General features: G+C 39.1%; 1 protein-coding gene across 2 annotated transcripts in view; it reads right to left on the reverse strand.

Annotated features, from left to right (window-relative positions):
* SLAIN1 (SLAIN motif family member 1) overlaps nt 1-25,757 on the reverse strand; it is a 56,025-nt gene that overhangs the window by 10,312 nt on the left and 19,956 nt on the right. Inside the window, exons 3-5 of one of the 2 annotated variants that reach the window (XM_070407442.1) lie at nt 7,435-7,584; nt 6,323-6,472; nt 3,410-3,751 (exon numbers count right to left, since the gene is read on the reverse strand). In XM_070407442.1, coding sequence (XP_070263543.1) covers nt 3,410-3,751; nt 6,323-6,472; nt 7,435-7,584 — 642 coding nt within the window. The remainder of the gene's footprint in view (nt 1-3,409; nt 3,752-6,322; nt 6,473-7,434; nt 7,585-25,757) is intronic. The other variant, XM_070407443.1, reaches the window with a different exon arrangement.

Raw genomic sequence — 25,757 nt, forward strand, 5'->3', positions numbered from 1 at the left:
TCTGTCTGTCTCTCTCTCTCTCTCTCTCCATCTCCCCCACTCCTCTTCCCTCCTCAAATCATTTTTTTTAAAGAAGTAAGGATTTATTAAGAAGATGGTGCCATGCCTGGAGTCACATGAGCTACTGTTGACTCCCAATGGCTTCCAGGAAATGGATTATTCAGGGAAAATCATTAGTCATGGTGAATAATGGAGTTTGGGTCGTGGTTTCCACTGATGGGCTGGCACTAGGGTAGGGATAGTTGATCATTGCAACTGGTCCTGATGTCAGCTATGGCATCGCTTTGTCTGGTTTCACGAGGATGCAATCAGTGGGGTAGTTCGGGAGCTGAAACACAACTAGCTGTTATCTCTAGTTTGACCAGAACTCTGAACCTGTGGTCAACAGACCCAAGACTTTATTCCTAGGACTATTGGATGCTGACCAGAACTTCATGGTCCCGAGGATTTAATGATTAATTAACCAAGGGAGAGGGAGGTGGGTGAATCTGTGCAGTAGGTGAGGCCAGTTTGAGTCAAAGGAAAAAAAATCAAAATAAAGGGCAGATGAAAGAAAATAAGGTTCCTGTGTGGTTACACTTTAAAATTCAAGGAATCAAAAATAATGTTCTATCTTCACAAGAAACCAGCAATTTATCCTTAAGGACTAAGATGCAGCAGGAAGCTGGATGCACAGACTAAGGCAAGATTTCACATGAGTTTTCTCATAGGAAAGGAATGGCAAGACTCACCACTCTGCAATAAAGACTAAAGAATAAGGGGATAAAAAAAAAGACTCGGTTACCACCAAACAGTCAATGGGGTCCAGGGAGAACCTCTGGCTAAGAGTGATTACATCATCATGCTACCAATAACCCCTGCTGTGTCCTACAAATCAGTAAACATTCTGCAAGATTTAGTCATGTTTCCTATCTGGTAAATTACTCTAAAAAGGCTTATTTCAATCCTATGATCCCTAGAAATATTCCAATAACTCTTAAGAGCCACCTCTTTTGAACCTAGACCGTGTAGGAGCTATAGAAGCAATAAATGTAAATAACATATTTCCAGTTTATTTTTTATTATTTTTAATGCATCAATGATTTAACAATTATTTTCTCCTATCTATATTATTTTGGTATTTTAGAAAAATATTTGATGGATTAATTTCAAAGTTACCATTCTCATTTCACAATTGGGTTCCAAAAATATTCCATGGTAACACATGAAGGTTCTGATACTGTATCCCCTTTTCCTTTGTAGGAAACCAGACCCTTTAGGAACCATGCAACTACCACAGCCAGACGCGGAGCTGAGTCACACAGCACAGGTTCGGGGAAACCTAATCCAGCACATAACGGGGTTTAACGTAAGTCAAAACCACTTTTCCAAGGTGAGACAATGATCCCATTTGACAATACTAATCAAGATACAGAGCCAACATCTGCTAGACAACTAGGATATGACATTCTCAGACAAAAAAATCTTCAGAGAAACAACACAAGGTGCCCTCCCCCTCAATTGTAAAATAAGGCTATGACTTTCAGTAAGCATATGGCATATACTGTCTTTCTGATACTATTAGCTTTTATAATCTAGCCACTATGACACTCTTTGGCTACCACTGTTTTCTTTTAAATCTGAAAGTACAAAACAGTGAAATTATGACTAAAATTTTCAATATTTTCAAATTCTCTCTCAATTAGCATTAATGATATAAGTACACAGAAAGAAAGGGTAAAAAGTAAAAACATGGTAACAAATGACCCAAAAATAATTTGTACTAGAGGCCCAGTGCACGAATTCGTGCGTGGGTGGGGTCCCTCGGCCTGGCCAGCAATTGGGGCCATTGGGGCTTCGAGAGGTTGGCCGGCTAGGGTGGGGCTGCGGGAGGTTGGCTGTGAGTGCGCACTGACCACCAGGGGGCAACTCCCGCATTGAGCATCCGCCCCCTGGTGGTCAGTGCACATCACAGGGACGGGTCACTCTGTCACTTACGCTTTTATATATATAGATTTGGCTTTGCAATATTATAAAATTACCTGCTCGAGCACTTCTGGCTTCAGCTTTGAGAAATGGTGCTTTATAATTAAACTAGAGGCCTGGTGCATGAAATTCTGCATGGGAGTGGGGGTCCCTCAGCCTGGCCTGCACCCTCTCCAATCCGGGACCCCTCAGGGGATGTCCAACTGCCTCTCACAATCTGGGACCGCTGGCTCCTAACCACTTGCCTGCCTGCCTGCCTGATTGCCCCTAACCCCCCTGACTGCCTGATTACCCCTAACTGCTCCCCTGCTGGCCTGATCGCCCCTAACCACCTCTGCCTTGCCCCACACTCGGGACCTAGGATTCCCTCCTCTGGCCAGTCACAGGCACCTGGGACCCGGGCTTCCCTCCTTCTGAGCAACTGCAGACACCCAGGACCCAGGCCGGCTTTGCCAAGGCCAGCCGCAGCCGCAGGCGCCCAGGACTGCGGGGCGGGCGGCTTGTCCCTCTCCCAGGCCGCAGCCTGGCTGGTCTCCATTCCTTTCTCATGAGCTCATTTGTGCCTGGCTGGTTCCCATTCCTCTTTTCCCAGTGTTCAGTGTCTGAGCCATTATGGCGTGAGGGCGTGACGACCAGTTGCATATTGGCTCTTTATTATAGAGGATGCTATACCTGTATAAATATGGTTTGTTTCTCCATAGTACATGGACCTGTGTGTGAGTGATCATTAGTACAAAAAAACATACCAGGCTTGCAACATTACAGTTGTTCTCCCTATAATTTGTTGGAAGTCAAGGAGTGTAACTCCTGAGAGTGGATAAGGAAGACAAATGAAGAGGCAGACAGAAAACCCACAAGAGAATGACACATATTTCAACCCACCACATTGACATTAGGGCTAATCAACTTCCATTACCATGCCAAAGATTAGCCTCCATTTTCCTACTGCTACATGGATCCTAACTCCAGATGTCAGGATCAGAGAGAAAGACATAGCCCAACTTCCCCTTAACCTGGATGTGACAAGCAGCATCCTCTCCAAGCATCATCGTGCACTAACCATCCACCACTCTGTGCTAGGAACAGACAGGAAGAGGCTGGAGGTTGTGGGAAAGGTGAGAAAGGGTAACTTGGTGCCTCGGGCTCCGTGGAGATCCACTACGAGCTCAACTGGCACAACCCTGCCCATCCCACAGCTGAACTGGCAACAGCAAAAAGATGCTCCCACGTATGGCCCATTCTGTGCCAGAAACAATGCGGGGGTGTTCTTGAAGCCCTGGGACATGTAATCAGAAGCCCATCAATTACAGATTCAAATTTAGACCAAACTGATAAGGTCTTGATAATGTACTTAATAAATCTGGGAAATGTTTACCTATTATTTACATTGACTTTAAAACCATTTCTTGAACCCACCACATACCAAAAGGGCATCATAACCTACCTCCATTGGTCCTATTTGGTTGCTGATCTGGAGTTTGGGCTTGAGGTGAATAACACTGTTGCTGCTGGTAACTATTTGAAGGGAAATACTGGGAACTGGGGCTCCTCCTACATTCGCGAATGCTGGAGAAAGTCTGTGAATGGGGGATTCCTCTTTGGAAGGGTGAACATCTTGGAAGACGGGGCTGAGGTGGTGGCAAATGGTCAAACTCTTCCTCATCCTCTAAACTGAATCGATCATATTCTTGATCACTACATGTCCCTTTCTTTCCTGAACTCAATGACACACTGGAACTGTGTCTTGACACGGATGCTGACGTGGAAGCATAATCTTGCCTGAGACCTAAAAAATAATAAGAAATAGTATTATCATTAGACACATTTCAATCTAGCAAAAATTAAGTTCAAATATTAGAGGAAATTTTGTGCCAAATGATTCAGAGACCCATTATCGTGTTCTTAGTTTATTAAAATATTAGACTATTCTGTTTTGCAAAAAGATTGCCACAATTGCAGTGAAAATTAAATATAGTACCTACTACTATAATGTATCAATCAATGTCTGTCAATTTCCCCAAATGATTCCTGCTGAGCTCCAGAGATACGTACTTAGGAAGGCTGCTTAGGAAATAGTATTCATCATCATTATAAATTGTTTGCTATGAGTTAGGCCATTAATCAAATCTCTGCCCAAGCAGGAACTCCTCCTGCTCCCCACTCCAATTCTCAAACCAGCGCAAAGTTCAAAATCTGTGGTACAAGTATGTATTTTCTAACAAGGCTGCCTCTTTCATTCTTTTTATTCTTTTTCAAAGCATAGTGACATTTCAATATCGCAATGGTTTGGGGTCATCCTAAATGATAACTACCTAAAAATAGTAAACTTAAGTTTCTAGTTATTCATCTCATTGCCAAGACCACAATTTTTTTAAAAGCAGTCTATCCTTAACTACTTAACATCTGAAAACTGACATCTAATCTTTTAGCCATATAGATGTAGAGTTAGTGTTAGTTTACTGTTACTGAATAATTACCAAAAATAATCACTTTTCCGTCAACATGTTTCTTATTAAATTCTGCATGAGCATTACCATGTTTCTTATAGTAGCCTTGACTAATTCTGAAACCAGGAAATAGTTACGCTTAAATGATAGTTGGCTGTTTCTACTTATGTTGACCTGAAAAGATAACTGCAAAACAAGCCTAGCCAGGTTCTGTGATCTACATTGTATTGTGCCTTTTTTTGCCATAAATGTCCTTGAAGCGTTCACTCCCAGATTATTTATTGTAACTTTATTGCAGAACCAGGGATAAATTGTCCCATTTCCAATGATCTTCTCTTCCATAATTATTCTGAAAAGTATACCAATGCATTTAACTGATTTTTTTTTTTTATTGATAACTATAGACTCACATGAAGTTAAAGAAATAAGACAGGGTTCTCTTGTGCACTTTGCCCAGTTCTCCCAATGATAACATTTTGCAAAATTATAGAATAACATGATGACCAGAACACTGTCAGTGACACAAAGCCATCTTAGGTGTTTCCGGGTCTACTCATGCATGCTTGTATGTGTTAGTATTAAGTTTTCTACAATTTTACTACCTGTAGGATCAAGTGCCTACCACCAGTGTCAAAATACTGAACAAACAGTTCCAAAAACTCCCAGAAATCCCTTGTGTTGCCCTTTTATAACCACATCCACCTTCCTCCTGAGATCCTACACCGTACCCCTAACCCTAGTGACCACAAAACTGCCCACTTTTAAGATTTTGTCATCCCAAAATGTTATATAAATGGAACTATCCTATCTAATAAAGAGGGAATATGCTAATTGACCCTCATGCCATTGCAAAGAAGGCGGCATCCACAGCCAATAAGGAGGGAATATGCTAACTGACTGCCCCATCCTCAAAGATGGCAGTGCCCAAAGCCAAAAAGGAGGGAATATGCTAATTAACTGTCCCGCCCTCAAAGATGGTAGCGCCCACAGCCAATAAGGAGGGAGTATGCTGACTGCCACGCCCTCAAAGACGGCGGCGCCCAGTCCCCTCAGCCCCCCGGGGTGCCTGCCTCCAGAGTCCCCCAGTTCCCTCAGCACCCCAGCCGCCCAGAGCTGGCCCGAGGCTCAGGTAACCAGGTCCGGCTGAGGCTTGTGCTGACAGCAGTGGCAGCAGCAGACGTGTGATGGGGCATCGCCTTCCCCTGATGGCTGGGTCGCCTCTCACCCCTGAGGGCTCCCAGACTGTGAGAGGGGGCAGGCCGGGCTGAGGAATCCCCCTCCTCCAGTGCATGAATTTTCATGCACTGGGCCTCTAGTATAGCATACAACCTCTTGGGATGATCTTTTTTTCACTGAGTGTAATTCCCTGTAGATTGATCCATGAGAGTGCATGAATGTATGGTTCATTCCTTTTTATTGGTGAATACTGCTCTAGGACATGCAGGTATCACTGTCTGATTAACAATTCCCCTACTGAGACATCTCAGTTCATTCCAGGTTTTGGCTTTTACAAACAGCTACTGTGAATGTTCAGTACAGGTTTCTGTGTGAACACAAATTCCCACTGCTCTCTGATAAATGCCCAGAGTGAAACATACTGGGCCTTGTGGAAATCATGGGTTCGGTTTTAAAGAAACTGTCAAACTGTTTCCACAGTGGCCATCCCAGCAATGGTCTTTGTGTCAGTGCATTTTGATCAGAACATGTCATAACACCTTACGATGCTCATGAGAATGTGAGAAGCATTAACTGCTCCACCTACAAAGCAGGACAGAGTATGAGAGAAAGGACCTAAGTGTGTGCCCATTACTGGGAAGAAATACCTGAAAACTCCCCATGCCCTCACAGTTCTAGTAGAAGCCCCTAGTTTAAAATGTGTTCTGGTCTAAAAAAAAAACAAACAGACATACTTTCTTCTTGCAGACGAGCCATGATCTGCACATCAGTGAGGTCCTGTAGCTTGTACCCCATGGAGATGGAGTCGTCCTCCAGTTCTGAAGTGCTCAGCTCACTGTCTATAGACGACTGGGGACTGAGAGGGGAGCCCCTGGAGGTGTAACCTAAAAACAAAGCACGTAGGTTTATTGTTTAGACTAAAGAACTGATATCTATTTATGCTTTATAATTCATGTTATCAACAATCGCCAGTTTCTGCCCTGTTTTCATGTCACCAAAAAGTGACCAATACAAACTGTAAAGAAGAGAGATCTCCTGTTGTTGTTTTTTTACCATAATAACAAAAGAAATCATTAATGCCGTTAGATAAGCATATATCTAAATGCATTGTATAAGTACATGTCCATGTTCACTTTAATTAATAACAAGATATGCTTCTCTCAGTAGTAATTATATATTTTAAAATTAAAATTTAATCCGGTCCATTTTTTAAACAGTTACAAACAATAGTGTTACAAATAAGTAAGAAAATCACATATAAAAAGCACACATACATACACAGAGACATTTACAAAACCTGTGAAATTGAGTGTAGAGCAGTCAGGAGACTGGCAGACACTCATGAGAGTGAAAAAGCAACTGCTCGAGGTAAGAGAACAAGGAAGATAGGACCCAAGGGGAGAAAGCTGCAGGAGTAGAATCTTCATCTCATAAAGAGCAACTATGTCTATTTTCTATGTAACCCTGGCTGCATAAAAAGCTACAATGAAAAGCTAAAATAATTTAAAAGAACAAGATATAAATCCCTATATTTTTGAATCTTAATAAAAAGCACTGAATTGTTTGACATTTCATTTTAAAAGCACACTGGGCACTTGGAAACACATTAACTATATACACATACTGTTGACAACAAGGGCAGACCGCGGACCACACACAACTGAGAGCAGATTAATGGTGTTAAAGTACAAATTAACATTAGCCTTTTTCATATCCAAGGTAAGTGTGCAAAAAAACTCTCCATGTGATAAGATTACTCTCAAGCTTTTCAAGATGGATATTTAAGCTGTGTTTAGTAACTAAATGACAAGAAAGCAAGCAGCTAGTCGAGAAGTTGAAATATTACCTGTTCTTTCAGGTGTTAGTATTGCTTTATTTGAGGTTTTAGAGAAGCTGGGAGTATTAATGCCATTGCTATAAGGGCTGAGTCTTGCAACAGGACTATAAGGAAAAGCCAGGGAGACATTTGAAGAGAAGAGGCTCCGCCATCGGCTGGCTGTCACAGAAGCAGAAATAAAGAGCAGCAGTTAGCAACGTGGAAGCAGAATGTGACTTGTCAGAGGAAGGAAAGGAAGCGGTTAAAAAAAAATGAAAAGACAAAAAAGCAACTTTTCATCAGAATAAGTTAAATGACTTCTATTTACCTAAGGGAAAAGTATGTTTTTAAAAAAGACAATTTGTGAATGAAGGTCATATTTATACCTCCTTTAAGAAGCAGTAAATCAGTCTCACCTTGATTAAAGCCAACATGCCCATATATCAAGGAAAATTTGTTTTGAAAAACTCAAAAAAACTTACCATCTTTACAAACTGTGGGAAATGTTCTTCATATTAGCCATACACAGTCTTATGTTCTTCCTAAGGTTAATTTTTCAACCCATTTAGTATCAGAAAATGTTGATAACATTTTTAATAAAAACTTAGTAAATTATGGAAGAAACTTGAAGTGACTCTTGTGTTTCTGAATGGCCTTGAGTCCAAACAAGACTTATGCCAAGGTGATACAAAAATCACAGGAGGGTACATATAGCAAAATTTAATGGCTGCTAGTTTTGATAGCAAGTATAGAGACTAATTGGTGATCTATTGGATTTTTCCTTTTTATAAAAATATTTCCCAAATTTCCATACTGAACATATACTATTCCTATAAATCTAAAGGTAGAATTATTCATATTATTACTTTAATACTATAAAATAAGGAACAAAAAAGAATTTTACCTGCAATGGTTAGATAATCTAATATTTACATTAACTCCCCTGGGTAATTAGTGTGTTTCCCTCCTCCAAAATTACCAAGCCCTTGTTACTTTCTAAGTGCTTGAGATCATGAAAAAGACCCCACCCAAACTGTAAAAACCTGAATAAGTCACATGAAACATCACTTCTTCTCCCTTCAAGGAATACAAATTACTGCACTAGTCAAAATCCACTTTTCTAAAAAGTAACCATTTAGGCATGTACACAAGCAAGATGAGAAAAATAAATAAAAAGTACAAATTTGGTTAAACTTCACCTTTAGGCAATAAAAAGGTTTATATTTTCTGGAAATTTGACAAAACTTGAAAAACATACAAAAAGGATTGTTTTGAAATGTGTTCCCCAAATCACTTTTAATAAGCAATGCTAATGAGCAAACAGTTGGCAAGTATTTAAAAATGGGCATGGGGTGGAAAGATAGAAACCATGGGAAGTAGTTTGTCAAGCAAATAATCAGCTCCAAAATTGGGATTTTTAAGACCCTTGCAAAATATCACCTAGGTCATTTTTTAAAAAGTAAAATGTTTCCTTTTATTTTAGCATTTCAGTAAGCACTGTTGAGATTTAAATACCATCCCTTTTCAACAACTACATAAAAAAATATCTTTTCCTCACATAGGTGAAAGAACTAGGCAAGAAAGTATCTACATTCACTGTGATTATGCTTTCAGAATTTGTAAGTTTCATGGGGGGGACGGGGGGTGAGGGGGGGGGGGGCACTACGTGAAGCCCAGTTCCTAATTGACACCAATCATGTCACGTATCTAACATGTAATTAACTGTGGTTAAGCTGAGCCAGAGCAGAGATGTGTGGAGTGGGCCACTCCCAGCTCCTTACCTTCTGGGTATGTAAACTTGATCCCAAAATAAACTGAAAAAATAGGGGTTAATATGCAACACACACTTGGTAGCTGTTCTCACAGCTTCAATCTCCATTACTCGAAGTTTCTCATTAAAAATTCTATGTTAAAAGGAATCAATAGTTCTTTGTGACTGCTAACTTGCTGAACAGATAATGTTATTTTATACCAGTCTGATCACTCGCCAGGCAAATTACAGTGACCGCGTGTTGTCACCCACAGATGCAGACAAATTCGCATCCCAAGTAAACAGCATTCATCGCTCTGCACAGTAACCACTGTGACCAGCCTCCCAGCACAATGGCGCAATGATTGTGACTATGACAGCAAGAGCCCAACCAAGCACACAATTAGCATCTATTGCAAGAGAGAATGCTGCGCATTGTCCCTTGGCATGGAGGCTTTTAAGAAGAGGTGAGGAGCATCATTGGGGAGGCAAGCTAAGAAAGCAACCATGCTACATTAGTGCCAAGGTTGCGGCGGCGGAGAGGAGAAGGAAGTGGAAACCCACACATCCTACTTATTCTTCTCTGTGCAGCGGAAGAATTGTAACAGGGAGCATTTTTATAGAAAATAAAACAAAAAGAACTTTTCACAGGGCAATTTTGTTTTTCAACAAATTAATTTAATGTGTTTTTTATACATATATAAGGGCATTAAACTTTTTGAGAGGTCCAATGCTGATCAAAATCATCCTAAGAAAAACCAAAGGAGGAAATGGGTGACAAACTTCTGAACAGCAGTATTTTCCTGGACTCCTACACCAAAGTTCTAGCGATGAGTAAAGGGCTTCTCATACTTGGAGGGGGCATGACTATGTATTTTTCATTTAATTGCAACCCCTGGTATAGCAGAGAGGTGGGCCCAAACATAAGGATATAAATTTCATACCACACATGGCAAGGTTTTCTTTCCCAAATGCCTTAAGTTAAACTGCCTCTCAGAACACTGCTTTCTCTGCATTGCACTGCAACTTCCCGAAGACTCTCACCACCTCTCACCTCTCACCAGTTACTGCAACCTGTTCCTCAATGAACTCTCAGCCACAGCACTGCCCTCACCAAGACTGTCTGAACATCACTACCAAAGCTATGCTAGTCATATATTATTTTTTTAATTCTTAATCTTTATTGCTGATGTATTATAGATGTCCCTCTTTCCCTCTCTCATTGCCCATCCACCTGGCTCCTGTCCCACCCCAGGCCTTCACCACACTATTGTCTGTAGCCATGGGCTATGCAGATAAGTTCTTTGGTTAATCTCTTCCGGCCCTCCCTCCCTCCTTTCCCTCTGAGATTTGTCAGTCTCATCCATGTTTCCATGTCTCTGGTTTATTCTGTTCATCATTTTATTTTGTTCATTAGATCCCACATATAAGTGAGGTCATGTGATGCTTGTCTTTCTCTGCCTGGCTTATTTCATTTAGCATAATACTCTCCAGGTTCCTCTATGCTGCCTCAAAGAGTAAGAGATGCTTTTTTTGTACAGCTGCATAGTATTCCATTGTGTAAGTGTACATATCTTTTTTATCCACTCACCCACTGATGGGCACTTGGATTGTTTCCAGATCTTCGCTATTGTAAATAACACTGCTATGAACATAGGGGTGCATATATTCTTTCTGACTCGTGTTTCAGATTCTATTCTTTTAACTCCTACTTTCTTCCATTAAGTACTACAGTGGCTTTTCATCAAATACAAGCTTTGAAAGGTACTGCAGATATCACACTGGCACTCTTATCTACTGCCATGTATTCCATGTCCACCTTTAGAGTGTTTCTAAAACTTCCTTGTTAAGAATTATACTCATATATGCATAACTCATGGACACAGACAATAGGGTAGTGAAGGCCTGGGTGGGAAGGGGTGCTAGAAACCAATTCCAGCATGACAGCAGGGCTGCATCTCTGAATGGCTAAAGGCATTTCCCCAAACCTGAATAGGATACATTAAATTGATTCTTGGCTGCCAGAAAGCTAAAGGGCATCTTAATCTACATGGTATTGCCTCCTACTGGCCAAACACCTGAACAGCCGTAGGCTAATTCCCCCATTCTGACAATGCTTGTGTATACCCTTTGAAGGGTTCATCTCCACCTCGCCTCAGGACAAATTGTGTTAATAAAAAGCATGGGGTCCTGAAACAGGAGACCTTAGACCTTAAGACCTTAAGAACTTAGAACTTAGCTCCTTTAGCTAAGCTCCTCTGACCCCCAAATGCCTTTCAAAATTATGCTTCCTCTCCGGACTCTTATTTAATCTACGCACAGCCTTCTCCAGATTCCTGAACCCTTCTTGATGCCGGAACAAGAACCCCGGCAAAGCGGGGGGGGGGCCTAGAAAAGGTCAATGGCGGGAAAAGGGGACATATGTAATACTTTCAACAATAAATATTTAAAATAAAAAGTTCAAAAGATGTCAACAAATTATATACTAGTAGTTTAAGCTTTCTAACTTTGTCTCTCTTGCCTAATGAGCATTTCCTATTAAGATAAATGTTGTAAATTACCAAGTTGTGCAATTGTCAAGATTTTGAACACATTCAACATTTATTGATTGTATACTGTGTGCCAGACATTGTGTCCATTAGGTACTGAACTAGCTGTTTGTAAGTGAAAACAACTTACTCCAGAATATGTTAAAATGTTGCTTTATTTTTTAACTCTTTAGGTTGATGTAGTACTGAACTTTTGATAAGATTTTCATTCCATCAGTTATTTTTCCTTGTACTTGTATTATCTACTGCTTTCTTAAGTTTGATTTTGAGTACCTGCAGGGACTGCACAACAAAAACTTGAATATTTATTATATTCACTACAAGTCTAGGCAAAGATGATCAAGACATGATAGGAATGTCATTGCTTCTTAAAATGTTTTGTGTGTGTGTGTGTGTGTGTGTGGCTGTGGCCAAAAGAATAATTTTCAGTGTGGAGAATTAAAGAAATTTAGATTCTTTCTTAAATGTATCATGTCACCTGGCCTTCGTGATTTTTCATCATTTGATAGTATCATCACTGGAGCATTTATCAAGTCCATTTTGGAAGGTATTACTTTGCTTAATGATGTACAAAAATAACTACATAGATATGTTATTTATTTTTCAGGCCAGGCAACTTTGAAGATGTACAGACAATAAATTAATAGATCTTTAGACACTCTCAGCAAATGTTTTCTGTAATGGGGCAGCTAGTAAATATTTCAGGTTTGCTGGCCACATGGTCTCTGGTGCAACTACTCAACTCTGCCATCACAGCATTACAGCAACCGCAGACAATCCAGAAATGAAGGAACATGGTTATGCTCCAGTAAAACTTTAGTTATATAGAATGAGAGTTGAATTTCATAAAAAGTATGGGCCATGAAATATGCTTTTGCTTTCAACCCCTTAATAATGTGAAAGGGCCATACAAGAATAGGCATAAGGCCAGATATGGCTGTAGTTTTCCAACTTCTGGACTAACATACAGGCCAATTTTATGACATTCACTCTGAAACATGCACAGAATTAGCATTTTAGTGCAAGGGTATATGTCAGGTGTCGAGACATTACAACGGTGGCCGATAGCATACTTCTTTACTGCAATTTTTCATAACATTCTTGTAATAAAAGACCAAGAAGAGACACTAGACTGAGAATGCAGATAACCCGAGCTCCACTCTGAAAGCTGGAGCTTGACAAGGTAGCATCTTAGTGTGGAAGTGTTCTCATTTGAAAAAAGGTGTTTGTCAGAGGGTAATAAGCAAGCCTGTGGTAAATATTCAGACAAGTTTGCAGCATGCATTCTCAAACTATAAAGCAGTTATTAAAAACTACTTAAAAGTTACAGCAAGTTGTAGCAAAAATCCTATATAATAAAACCCTAATATGAAAATCAACTGGTCGCTATGATACACACTGACCACCAGGGGACAGAAGCTCAACACTCAGCCAGAAGCTGGGCTTACAGCGGGCGAGCACAGCAGCAGTGGCAGCGGGAGCCTCCACCTCCACGACAGCGCTAAAGACCCCTCGGGGGTTCCGGACTGCAAGAGGTTGTGCATTGGGCCTCTAGTTTTCTATAAATACTGAGAAAAAAATGTTCTAGAAGCTAGGTGGGAAAAAGTGTGCAGACATTTTCCATGCTTTCACTTCTTATAATTCTTAGGTAGCTTAACCTGTCCTCTCAAAATAAAATGGGCATGCTTTTTCTATTATATCTTTTTTCCAATTATAGTTGACCTGCAATATTAGTTTCAGGTGTACATCATCGTGGTTAGACTTTTATATAATTTACAAAGTGAGTCCCCCAATAAGTCTACTACGCACCTGGCACCATACATAGTTATTACAATATTATTGACTATATTCCCTATGATTTTTTTTTACATACCCAGGACTATTTTTATAATTGGCAATTTGTACTTCTTAATCCCTTCACCTTTTTCACCCAGCCTCTCAACCCCCTCCCATCTGGCAACCATCAGTTTGTTCTCTGTATCTGAGTCTGTTTCTGTTTTGTTTATTTTATTCTTTAGATTATATATGTAAGTGAAATCATATGGTTTTGCTTCTCTCTGACTTATTTCACTTAGCATGATGCCCTCTAGGTCCATCCATGTGGTCACAAATGTTAAGATTTCATTCTTTTTTTATGGCTGGGTAATAGTCCATTGTACATATGTACCACATGTCTATTGATGGGCACTTAGGTTGCTTCCACATCTTGCCTATTGTAAATAATGTTGCAATGAACATAGGAGTACATATATCTTATCTAGACTTAGTCTTTCCTCAGATGTTACCAACTCAGTGACAAACTAAGGAACTTTGATTTTCAACAATTAATCAAATTAGGTCAACTGTTCTCACTTATTTATCCAAAGATTATCTCAGAGGAAACAAATATCCCAAATGCCACATTTTTCAGAAATATGGTCTCTTCAAAACCACAGACCAAGTTCAAACCTTTGTCTCTTTACCAGAGTCCCGGAAAGTAAGGGAAAAGGAAGCAAGGAGAAAGTAACAAACCTTCAATTCTTCTGCTTTTATTTTCTCTTTATACAACAGGTAGGCATCCCTCAATTCTAATTCAAACAATTAGAGGAATTTAACTACATGGCCCAGCGTGCTCTGAGATCAGTGAAGGATGGGAGACATCAACTCTTTTAATACTTTTTCTTCTCCCTTATACGGGCAGGACGTTTCATGCAGACACAGCATTTTAACCTAAACCACAAACCAGCAGGGCAGGAAGACTTTCATTTTCACAACTAGCCTTTCTAGTATAAACTTCCTAGATGGTCATATTACATCTTTACATACCTAGATCCTACAGAAATGCCTGGCCCATAGATGCACTCAGATGTTTGGGCTAAGCTTCAACAAAGGCAAAGATAGTATTTTACTGGTTCACTTCTATAAACTCTGCAGACTGAGGTACAAGTTCTCTGGAGAGGCTACACGTTTACTTTAAGTAAGCATGACTGACTTGGCTGCAAACTGAGCAAGCCCCCTGTCACAGTAACATATGGCTTGCAGCTTATCTGATCCACTATTTTTATGGGGTAAACTTGAGTAGCATTAATTTCCCCATGACCTGATAAATAAGCATATGGGATCTAGGAAGTCCGATTATTTAGAAACAGGTGTTCATAGTGTTCTCTCCCAGGCATACACAAAGTAGAGAGGATTTAACTATTATGCACTTGCCAGTCTATTCATATAAGTAGAATTAAACGATGCTCTTAATTGGTATACTTAGGGAGTATTTAATTAGGGTGAATTAGTCATAACTCCCAAGTCTCTCAATCTTCAAATTATAGCTAGAAAAATCTACTGGATTAATTTGAATATTTTCCCACACTTTTAGCTCATTCACCCTATAATGACCAATGTAATGGTTTAAAATTAGTAACCATGATATATATTCATGTATAACCCAAAACACTGTAGATACTCAATATTTCAATAAATGTAATAATTTACAAAAATATGACTTCATACCACCTTTAAGAAATATCTAGTAAAAGAGTTAATATATCCATTTAAATAATACCGAGAACTAATCAAGAAAGTCACTTTCAACATTAGGATGAAGTTTTAAAATATATTAATTTTGAGAGTAACTAAGGGATTATATACCTACAATGATTGGCAGATAAATGTCTAGTAAATATTTGGTCAATGAGAGTTACAAAATTTCACCACAAAGAGCATTGCTTAATAGCACTTAATCCCTAGGAATCAGAGTTTTAGAATAGTTCTTAATCTGAATTTAATAGGTCAAGTGTTCCTAGGTCTTAACAGTTAAAGCAATCTCATTGGTTAAAGTGTATAGTCATCATAATTAAAGCATCAAATCTCTTCTACTCAAATCTTAACCAAGACCTCATGTCAAATGTTCGTCTCTCACTGCCACTACTGGATCCTTCTGTGGGTCTTCTCCAACCAGGACATAGTCTAAGAGCAAAGCTGAAAAGTGAGTGTTGGAAAGAGGAAATTCTATGGTTGTCAACTATTTCCACTTAATTGCTGGTCAAAATGAAGAGGAGCTTTAAACACACACGGACCAAATACAGTGGCATCCAGGACCAGAGTGATCTCTATGGCTTCACAGATCATCACCAGACTTCCCACCTGCAGTTAATAAGGGGGATTTTTTAGAAATTTAACTTTAGTAGTAATCACACTTCAAAGGCATGTTTAAAAATTCCCTTTTATAGGAGCCGTTTTCTCCATAGGCCTGACTGCTCAGGCTTAAATCAAATTTAAGGACAGTGAAAATAGCCACAGAATGTGACAAGAGGGTCTGTGTGAAAGTAGTGACTTAACCTGAAAAGAACAAGGGGAAAGAGTGACCTAATAATCTGTCGAGGTTGTGATGCTGTCATGTAGATTCTGGACAGCTGCTTTCAACTGGACTACAGCCACAATGCAGGCTGCGACAGCCAGCTAGAACAGCATCCAAGTTCTACCATGCAATACCAAGTAAGTTAAGAAAGATGCTACAGAATCTAATTCTATGAAGGAACAGATAATCTAATTCTAGATTATCTCCTGTCTCAAAGTAGTGGGTCCTCCCCCAACCCTGCAAACTAAGGATAGACTCGATAACCAGTAAGAGTCTCCTGACCTTGACTGTACAGTAGAGCAGGAAACCCAAGCCCAGTAGGCTATTGGGATGCACTAGAAGTTCCTGAATAGAAGAGCGATGGAAATGAAATTTGGACAATCTTTTCTATTCTGCACCTCCTGGGCTAACTACTCTCCTTTCAGCGAGGGGCACAACGCATGTGGCTTATACCCAGTGACAGAAAAGGCCTCTGACCCACTAATCTCGGGAGGTGGTGGAATGTAAACATAAATTTAAAAGTTTTGACAAAGAAGACACATTTGGGAAGGGGGTCCCTCAAACTAACCACTCTCATTATCTTATTACAATACCTGCACATAGAAGAACATTAAGATATACATAAAAGTCTAAAACAGTCAGACCCACTTTCCAAGAGTTTCGTCTTAGAATTGGGAGGCGATTATATAGTGAGTGTTTATAAGTGTGATTTTAAGTAGACAAACCAACACCACCTTGTTGGTAACCGACTCCCCACAGTGAAAAGGTTAGACGTTGAGGACACACACACTCTCTTACCTGCCACTTCCATCTCCAGATCTGACAGTTCTAGTTTTACACTGTCGAGGTTTACTGCATTTTCATTCCATTTTATAGTTGTGATTAGGACCGCTGTAAAGTGATCATTAGATGGTAAACCACGTAAATGTGGCTTTTCAATGTTTTGATATAATAAGTGTCATTCACTAAGGAGCTAAATATTGTAAAAGAACCAAGGGAAAGAAATGCAACTGTTTGGCACTAGACCTAACCACTAGGTGAAGTACATGACAAGCCTACAGCTTCAACTCTTTCCTTATTCCCTTTTTATTGGCTTCTCCTGGGTCATCTTGGTGGCCACTGTTCTCTAGATCTCAGGGATTTTTTCCTTGTACTTTTCCACCATCACAATAGGGTGCACACAAAGTAAAATTTTCTAAATCTTTGCAGAATCAAAATCCCCTTCCATTTGCCCAACAATGTGGGATTTACCTGGGTGCAAAATTATAGTTTGAAAATAACTTCCCTTCAAACTAAAGGAAATATTCATTTTTCGTCTAGCATTCAATATTGCTTATGGAATGTCTGAGGCCTGTTACCACTGTAGACAACCTATTTCTTTCTTTGAACATTTTCAGGATTTTCTCTTTAACTTTAGAAAATCTGAAGTTCAACCAGGATATCTAGGTAGAGATATTTTTTCATCTACCCTAGTTCATTCTGAGGACTTGCCTGTCTTCAGCTCAAGGAGTATTTCCTTTGTCATTTATTGGTGCTTTATTCCTCTCAACTATCTGTTTCTGCTTCTAAAACTATTTAAAAATTCGAGTTCTGTATCTGTCCTCCACATCCCCTAACTTCTCTCTTTTTGTCTTTCTTTTTGGGAGATCCCTTTGACTAATTCAGATGAACAGCTTGGTTTTTAGCCCTGTTCATTCTTTTTTTAGTATTTCCAAGAAATTAAAAATGACTTAAAAGTGATTTGACTGCTTATTTTCCCAGAATTCTGTTCTTGTTTTAAAAGTGCATTACTGTCTTAAATCTGAGCACACGAATTCCTCTCTGGTCCTAAGGTGCTCATTTCTTACCAAGCCAGTTGCTCTGCTTATTTTTTCTTGCTGTTAGTTTTCCCAAAATGCAAGTAAGACTTAGTTACCGGTTTATATTTATGAATAAAGACTAAATTCATCCTAGAGGTAACTGGTATGAGTTTCTTCTGCACCAATACAGGTATTACCCCAATGGGCCTCTAACTTAATAGAGAAAACTGAAAACAGGCACAATGTAAAGGATGGGTTATTCCATAGCAAACTTTCCATATGGTGCTGGACATGCAACAGCAGAAATGGCTGAGGATCCTCACAAGACAAAGTAAGGAGGTCTTTATCCTAGCGGTGGGCTGCTTTGGAAGTCCATCTGCTACTCCTCCCAGCCCCTGCTCAATGCAATGTGCACATCTGACATTAGCTCGAGCTCTGCATCTCAATGAGCAGTAGAAATCCCACACTTAGATCGCTCTACCTTTTTTAAAAACAGGTATCTTGTTTCATCCTGAAGACTAGACATCCCCACCACTTGCAATCACCATCTGCAGCAAATGCAACTCCTACTGCCAGAAAATCCTGTTACCGAACCAACATTCCTTATCTAAAAATGCTATAAAAACGGAAATCACACACAATCATATAGCATGTACTAATACACACACACGCTTATGAAATGCACACACAACTATAAATTCAAATTTCAAAAGACATACTTTTACTTACACACTTACACACACACACACACCGTTCCTTGAATTACAATCTTGCAGCTGTAACAGTGGAAAAAAATTAAACTCACAAATAGAAACTGGCAACAGCTCCAAAACTCAAACACACGAAACTTGTTACTATATAAAAGTTTAAAGCTCTATGTATTATAAGTAAATGAGAATATCAAAGCCTTATGTTTTCAAAGTAAATTAAGTATCATGAAGAGTTTGGCCACATTTTTAACTACCACTTCTCACAAGAAGTCATGTGAGAAATTCAGAATACTAATGAGAAAACCATAAGAAAGCATTTTCAAGTTTATCTAAAGAATCTCCCTTAAAAAGTGCTAAAGTCTAACTTTACTCATATTCCAAAAAATTCCTAAAATCACTATTTCACTCCCCAGATTTTTCCAGATTTCAAAAAAGGCTCAGCCACATAAGACAATCCAGACTGTACCCTGTAGCTTTCCTATACAGAATCATGTCATTTCCTTGCTTAAAGCTATTCAGAGGTCTCCCCATCATCTTCAGGTCCAGTCCAGAATCCTTAACTGCCTGAAAATCCTGCACACTCACTTCTATAGTTTCATTTAGAGCCACTCAGTTCATGTTTTCTCCCTCTTCACTTCCCTCCATTAAACTCCCACCACATTGGTCTGCCAGTTCCTCTCACATCATGGGTCTCATCTCGCCTCAGGGCCTGTGTACATTCTGTTCCTGTGCTCTGGGCTGTTCTGCTCCCTGCCCCTCCCATAGAGTTACTTGCTTATCTCTTGATGACTCCTCAAGGTACCATATCCTTGGGAAATTATTTCCTGGCCATAGCACTCTGACTCAGGTCCATTAGCGTCATCATGCTTGTTTTAAAGGAAAGGAAGAAAAAGAGCAAGAGCTGCTATATTTATAATGTTTCTCGTACTAGACTGCATACTCCAAACACCAGCCACTGAGTTTGTCTTGCCACTGTATCCTTAGTATCTAGCATTGTGCCTCACCAGCAAGTACTCAATACATTTATGTTATGATCTAGCATTTAAATCATCTCTCTGATCAAGGCCTGGTGTTTCAAAAAAGGAGAGTCTACAAATTATTGCATAAACTAATTTATTTTGTAGAGGTCACAAATAACAGACATGAACAGTAAATTTTCGCTGCCATGAAGGAAATTTAATCCATTATCAGAGTAGTATGAAAACAGTAAACAAAGTATTTGGGAGAATCTCTTGTTTTATTTTTTCCTTATTGAGGTAGGTAACAAAATAGCATGTCAATTATATATTCGTTATAACAAACATTTATCCTGTCATAAGTTATTGCTTTGTTTTTTAAAGACTTGAGAGAGAAGAAGGGAGAAGGAGAGAGAAAAAACCGATGTCAGAGCCAAATATCGATTACCTGCCTCCTACACACTCGTACTGGGGATCAAGCCTGCAAACCAGGCATGTGCCCTGGCCAAGAATCGAATCAGCAACTTTTTGGTGGACAGGACAATGCCCAACCAACTGAGCCACACCGGCCGGAGGAAGTTATTGCTTATTTTAATAAACACCTTCCTAATCATGATAGAAAGTCAAAATAAAAACTACCTAGAAACATATGAGGTAGAAACTGCAAATTTCATAGGAGCCCAATCTCAATTATTTGTTACTATTTGTACTAAATAACATTACCAGTAGTGAAGCAAATGCATTGGGGCTATTCTGAACATAAAAACAAAGAAAATATGTGACAGAAGCTCACAGGTATGAAATGTGACTTCTATTTCCCACATATGGGACTAATAGCAAACGTCAAGAGAACCTGTCTCTACACAAAAATTTCAGTATGGTTCCAGATTACTTTTCCAATGAGAAAGGGAATTCTTTACAAAGCTTACCTAAAATGAACTGCACAGACCAACTTTCAATTTTGTGCTCCAAATGTGACAGAGTACCTCAAGACTGGAAACATGAACTGATGGAGATAACATCTTGGGCCACGCAAGGAGAGACTGGACAGGTTCCAGGAGACAGACACTTAACAAGCTTCTTAATGTCTCAGTTCAATCTGTGTGGCTTTTACAAATGAAAAGGTCACCTTCAGAGCACTGGATTAGCCAACCACTTTCCACTTCATTGGCTAAATTTAGAGAGAAATACTCCATCATAACAACTGAAACAAGAATGGAACAGGTATCATGAAGATTTAAGAAAAACTCAATAAAGAAGTGATAACCATTCACACTTGCTTAGCATAATCCCAGAGGAGATGAGACACAGTCATAGGGAAACATGACCCAAGATAGTAATTGTGCAGGGCTACACTATTTGTGAAAACTATACCCACACTCCTCAAATGTGACCTGTCCTGATTCAATAGTTATTGGACATTCAAGTATCTTAAGGCAAGATAAGCTTTTATTAACTGGCCCAAATTAACTGAACCACATATTGGGTGTTTCAAATTACTTAGATAAGCTTTTTGATCATTACTTGGTTATTTAACATCCCAGCCTCATGACCTGGACTTAGCTCAGACTCTAGTCTCATTCCAATGTAGGGTATCATGTGAGCTAACGCTGTCCATGAAAGTTCTGTGAGTGTTTGTTATTTATATTCTAAAGGGGTAGGGGAAGTGGGGAAGAATATAGAAAAGCATGTCAGAAATGGAATACACATCGATCTAAGAAGAACCAGAAGAAAAGAAATAGACTAACAAGGTTGTGTCTTGAATGTTTTACTATTCTTGAATAAACTACACTCATTAAAACTTTTCAATTTGAGATTTCTAACTCTAATATTTTATTTATAATTAGAGAAAACAGACATCCCCAAAGGAAAAAATACTATTAGTTTTCTATAAAGTATAAATAGCTAAACAAAGAGGGTTCCCTGTATTTTTGGGTTCATTTTCTGAATAACTGCATATACATATAAAGCACTTCATATTTTTCAAAGTAATTTCACATTCAACATTTCCTGAAATCTTTCTAATAGCTCTGTGAAACCTATTCAATGTCCCCACTTACTTAGCAAAACACTAGAAACAAGTGGCATGCTTGTAGTCATACAGTTCAATTAGGGATGAGGCATTACCGGCACTAAGTCTAACTACTAGGTCAAAACTCTCCACCATAATTAGCATTCAACACCCACAATGTGATAGGAACTATTCCAGGCATTGAGAGGGGAGGAGCGATGAACAAAACAGACTCAAATCTCCACCCTCAGACTAGCATTTTAATGAGCACCACTATGTGATTTTTCTTCTTGGTGTGGCTACTCAGATACCATTTATAACACCAAATGTTCAATTACTTTCTTTGTTCATTTAAGGAACTTAAATTTGGTCAAATTAATAAATCACAAAAACCAAACATTCGGAACTTAAAACTTGTTTGAAATGTTATTAAGCATTGGCAATTCAGAATAAAATTGAGAAGTAGGCCCCTATCCTCAGATGCTTCCAAAAAGAAAATAACAAATGTTAGGACCATTTTCCAAAGAGAAGAAAACAACCAAAATTTTGAGTTTTGTCTAATATTGCACATTCAAATGAGGGTTCAGTGTTGTTGTTGTTGCTGTTGTTTTTGGGGGGGGAGAAAATATCATTCTAGGCTTTCTTAGTTAATTTAATACCAATGGACTGCAGATTTAGAAGTACCAAAAGATTTAACTTTATAAATTATAAAATTTTCACATTAAAAAAAAAAAGTTTTGCAGAAACCGGTTTGGCTCAGTGGATAGAGCGTCGGCCTGCGGACTGAGGGGTCCCGGGTTCGATTCCGGTCAAGGGCATGTACCTGGGTTGCAGGCACATCCCCAGTGGGGGACGTGTAGGAGGCGGCTGATCGATGTTTCTCTCTCATCGATGTTTCTAACTCTCTGTCTCTCTCCCTTCCTCTCTGTAAAAAATCAATAAAATATATTAAAAAAAAAAAAAAGTTTGAAAAAGGGAAAGTAAGTTTTAGTTCCACAATAAAAAGTTTCAGTTGATTTAATTAATGTTCAATTAATTTGCCCTATGAGAATTTAAGGGTAATTAATACATATCAGTCATCTGTAAGAATATATATATATACCTTCCACCAAAAATAATTATCCCATTGTGACTTATACACACTCACACATACAAATACACACACACAGTTAACCAATTGCAAAATTGGAACTATGAAGACAAACTTCCCTTAGCAATATCTTAAAACAATTATAATACCCTTGTTATCGCCCTATAAAATTAAATATTACAAAACATGACTTACTTTCCCTCATTTTGTTCAGAAAAACAAACTTTCATAACATTTTTCTCACAACTTCAAACAAAACTTGAACACTTCTATACACTCTCTTGTAACACAGATCTAGTCACAATGATGTCGGATAGAGCAAGACTAGCTAAGATCTCCCAAATAAAAAATGTAGGCAGCAAAAGAAGAGCTACAGGTCCTTCAAGAAGTTACCATTAGCAATGACAGAATTAGAGATAATCTTGGGAGAAATGCTGCCTAATGTACCTACATAAACTGAGCTTGGCAAACCCTTACTACAATGTGTTCTGGGAGATACTTCTTTCTTAAGCAGGAAAGACAGATAATTTGTAATCAAGAAAACAGCAGAGGCTAAGTTCTAGAATATAGGAGGGAATAAAAAAAGAATGGGATGGGATGCAAGACCAAGGAACCAGAGGGTATATAAGGTCCACCCACTAGATACACTATGGCTCCTCCTAGCTATGGCCCCTCTACACATGTTCTACAGGGAATTGAGCTTTAATTTATGAGTAATTTTCTCCCCCTAAAATCAGGGGCAAATATCTAAAACAGGGGTCCTCAAACTTTTTAAACAGGGGGCCAGTTCACTGTCCCTTAGACCTTTGGAGGGCCGGACTATAGTTTAAAAAAAAAAAACTATGAACAAATTCCTATGCACACTACACATATCTTATTTTGAAGTAAAAAAACAAAACGGGAACAAATACAATATTTGTATTTGCATGTGGCCCATGGGCTGTAGTTTGAGGACCCCTGATTTAAAATATATGCTAAGAAGCAGCATCTTATCTGAAGCCCCAGGCTAATATTAAAAAAGATTTACCCATCCCTTGGTAAAAGAGTGAGTGTGTATAAAGAGAGACAGAGCCCAGCCAAAGTGGTCCAGTTGGTTGAGCATCGTCATGGGCACCAGGAGGTTGCCCATTCAATTTACAGTCAGGGCATATACCTGGGTTGCAGGTTCGATCCCCAGTTGGGGCATAGACAGAAGGCAACCAATCAATGTTCCTCTCTCACATCCATGTTTCTCTCCCTGCCTCTCTCTCTCTCTGCCTCTCTAGGCATGTCCTCAGGTGAGGATTTAAAGGAAAGAGAAAGAGAGAGAGAGAGAGAGAGAGCCAGCCAGAGACTAAAAGGATGAGTTTACCCTTTCTTCAAATCTAATCCCTAATTGCTCCTTGTCATGGCAGTGGACGGTTTTACCAAATAGTCTTTAAATTCATAGGAATGTATACAACTACTGATCATTTTGCAACAAAATGCAGTAAAATAAGTAAAAACTGATTATTTAAAATTAAACATGCGGGTGAGTGGGAAAACAATGCCACAAGCTGATACTTCAAGTGACGCCAGACTTTCTTTTGGAAGAAAGAGATGGCTAGTATGGAAAGTGGTGCAAAGACTCCACCCCATCTTAAAATATTCAAAACCCAAACTGAAATCGTAACAGTAGTCATTGTGACATTGGGTTCAGAAAGAAATAAAAATTCATTTATTTTAGCAACAGCCTATAGGATAGGCCAGGTTCCCTTCTACCTGGTGTGACCTTGTCCTTGAGCAATTTATACTCAAATGAAGAGTCCTGGTCCCAAAGAAAATGCTCAATAATATTTGTTCCCTGAAAATGCTGACTGTTCAAGAGAGAAATTAAGCCTAAATAAAAAAAACAACGCTTCATTAGAGTTACTTGAAACTTCTAAAATATAGAATGTTCACATTATTTCAATTGAATATTTATACTAATTATTAATAACATTTAAGTAAACTGTAATTTGTGATATGTTAATTAGCTATCATTGGCAAAGGACCCCCTAAATTGAAAGCCAGTAAGAATTCTTCAATATGAAGGACAAAATATGAGTTATTTATTCTCTTACAAACCTACACTAGAATGGCAACTAAACTAAAAGTCTTCTAAACCCAGGTGAAAGACAATAGGGGCGGAGGCCCCATCAGGCTAAGTCAAGTCATTTCATTCAGAAGTGAGACAACAGATGAACATCAGGTAACAGACTTGCGTTTCAGCACTCACTGCTCTGAGGGCCCACAGTGGGGGATAAGCCAACAAGGACCTGGGAGGGTTCTGGAATTGAAGGTTCCAGGTACCACAGAGGGTAGGGATTCTAGGATGAAACCAAAACAGGACAACTGTGTCAAAGACTATAGCAAAGTACTGAAACCCTTGGGCTCCCTCCCCTGCTTTCCTCAAAGATGGCTTTTATTATGTAAACTGAAACAGAAAGCTGCTATATTTAAGTTACATTACACAAATAAGAGTATCTTACACAAAAACAGGAGGAGTAAGTGTAAAGTCAGTACACACCAGAAGGTAAAAAATTCAGTGAGCACAGGGACTTAACATCAGTTTTGATCACTGCTGTATCCCCATTACCTACAATTGTCCCTGACACACAGAAGATACTTAATAAATATGCAGCAAAGAGTGTAGAAGAGGTTTTTTAAAAAAATCTCCAAGAAAGTAGGAAAAAAAATCGATTAAAAAAAAAGAGAGAGAGAGAGAAAAAAATAAAAAATGGGAACAGGAATCCAGGAGATTTGAGATTTGATAAAAGGAGTATCTGGAAAGAAAGAACAGAGAAAACTGGAGGGGAGGGGAGAATTATAAAGAAGTAATGCTTAAAATTTTGCCCAACTTGAGTTTCCAGGTTGAATTACACACTGACTGTCTAGCACAAAAATGAAATTTCAAAATACCAGAAAGAAAATATTCTAAAATACCTAGTGTATTTTTTTAAAATATATTTTATTGATTTTTTACAAAGAGGAAGGGAGAGGGATAGAGAGTTAGAAACATCGATGGGAGAGAAACATCGATTAGCTGCCTCCTGCACACCCCCTACGGGGGATGTGCCCGCAACCCAGGTACATGCCCTTGACCAGAATCGAACCTAGGACCTTTCAGTCCGCAGGCCGACGCTCTATCCACTGAG

Source organism: Myotis yumanensis, unplaced genomic scaffold, assembly GCF_028538775.1.
Source record: "Myotis yumanensis isolate MYYU_CA2020_CCGP unplaced genomic scaffold, mMyoYum1.0.hap1 SCAF_3, whole genome shotgun sequence".
Taxonomy (NCBI): domain Eukaryota; kingdom Metazoa; phylum Chordata; class Mammalia; order Chiroptera; family Vespertilionidae; genus Myotis; species Myotis yumanensis.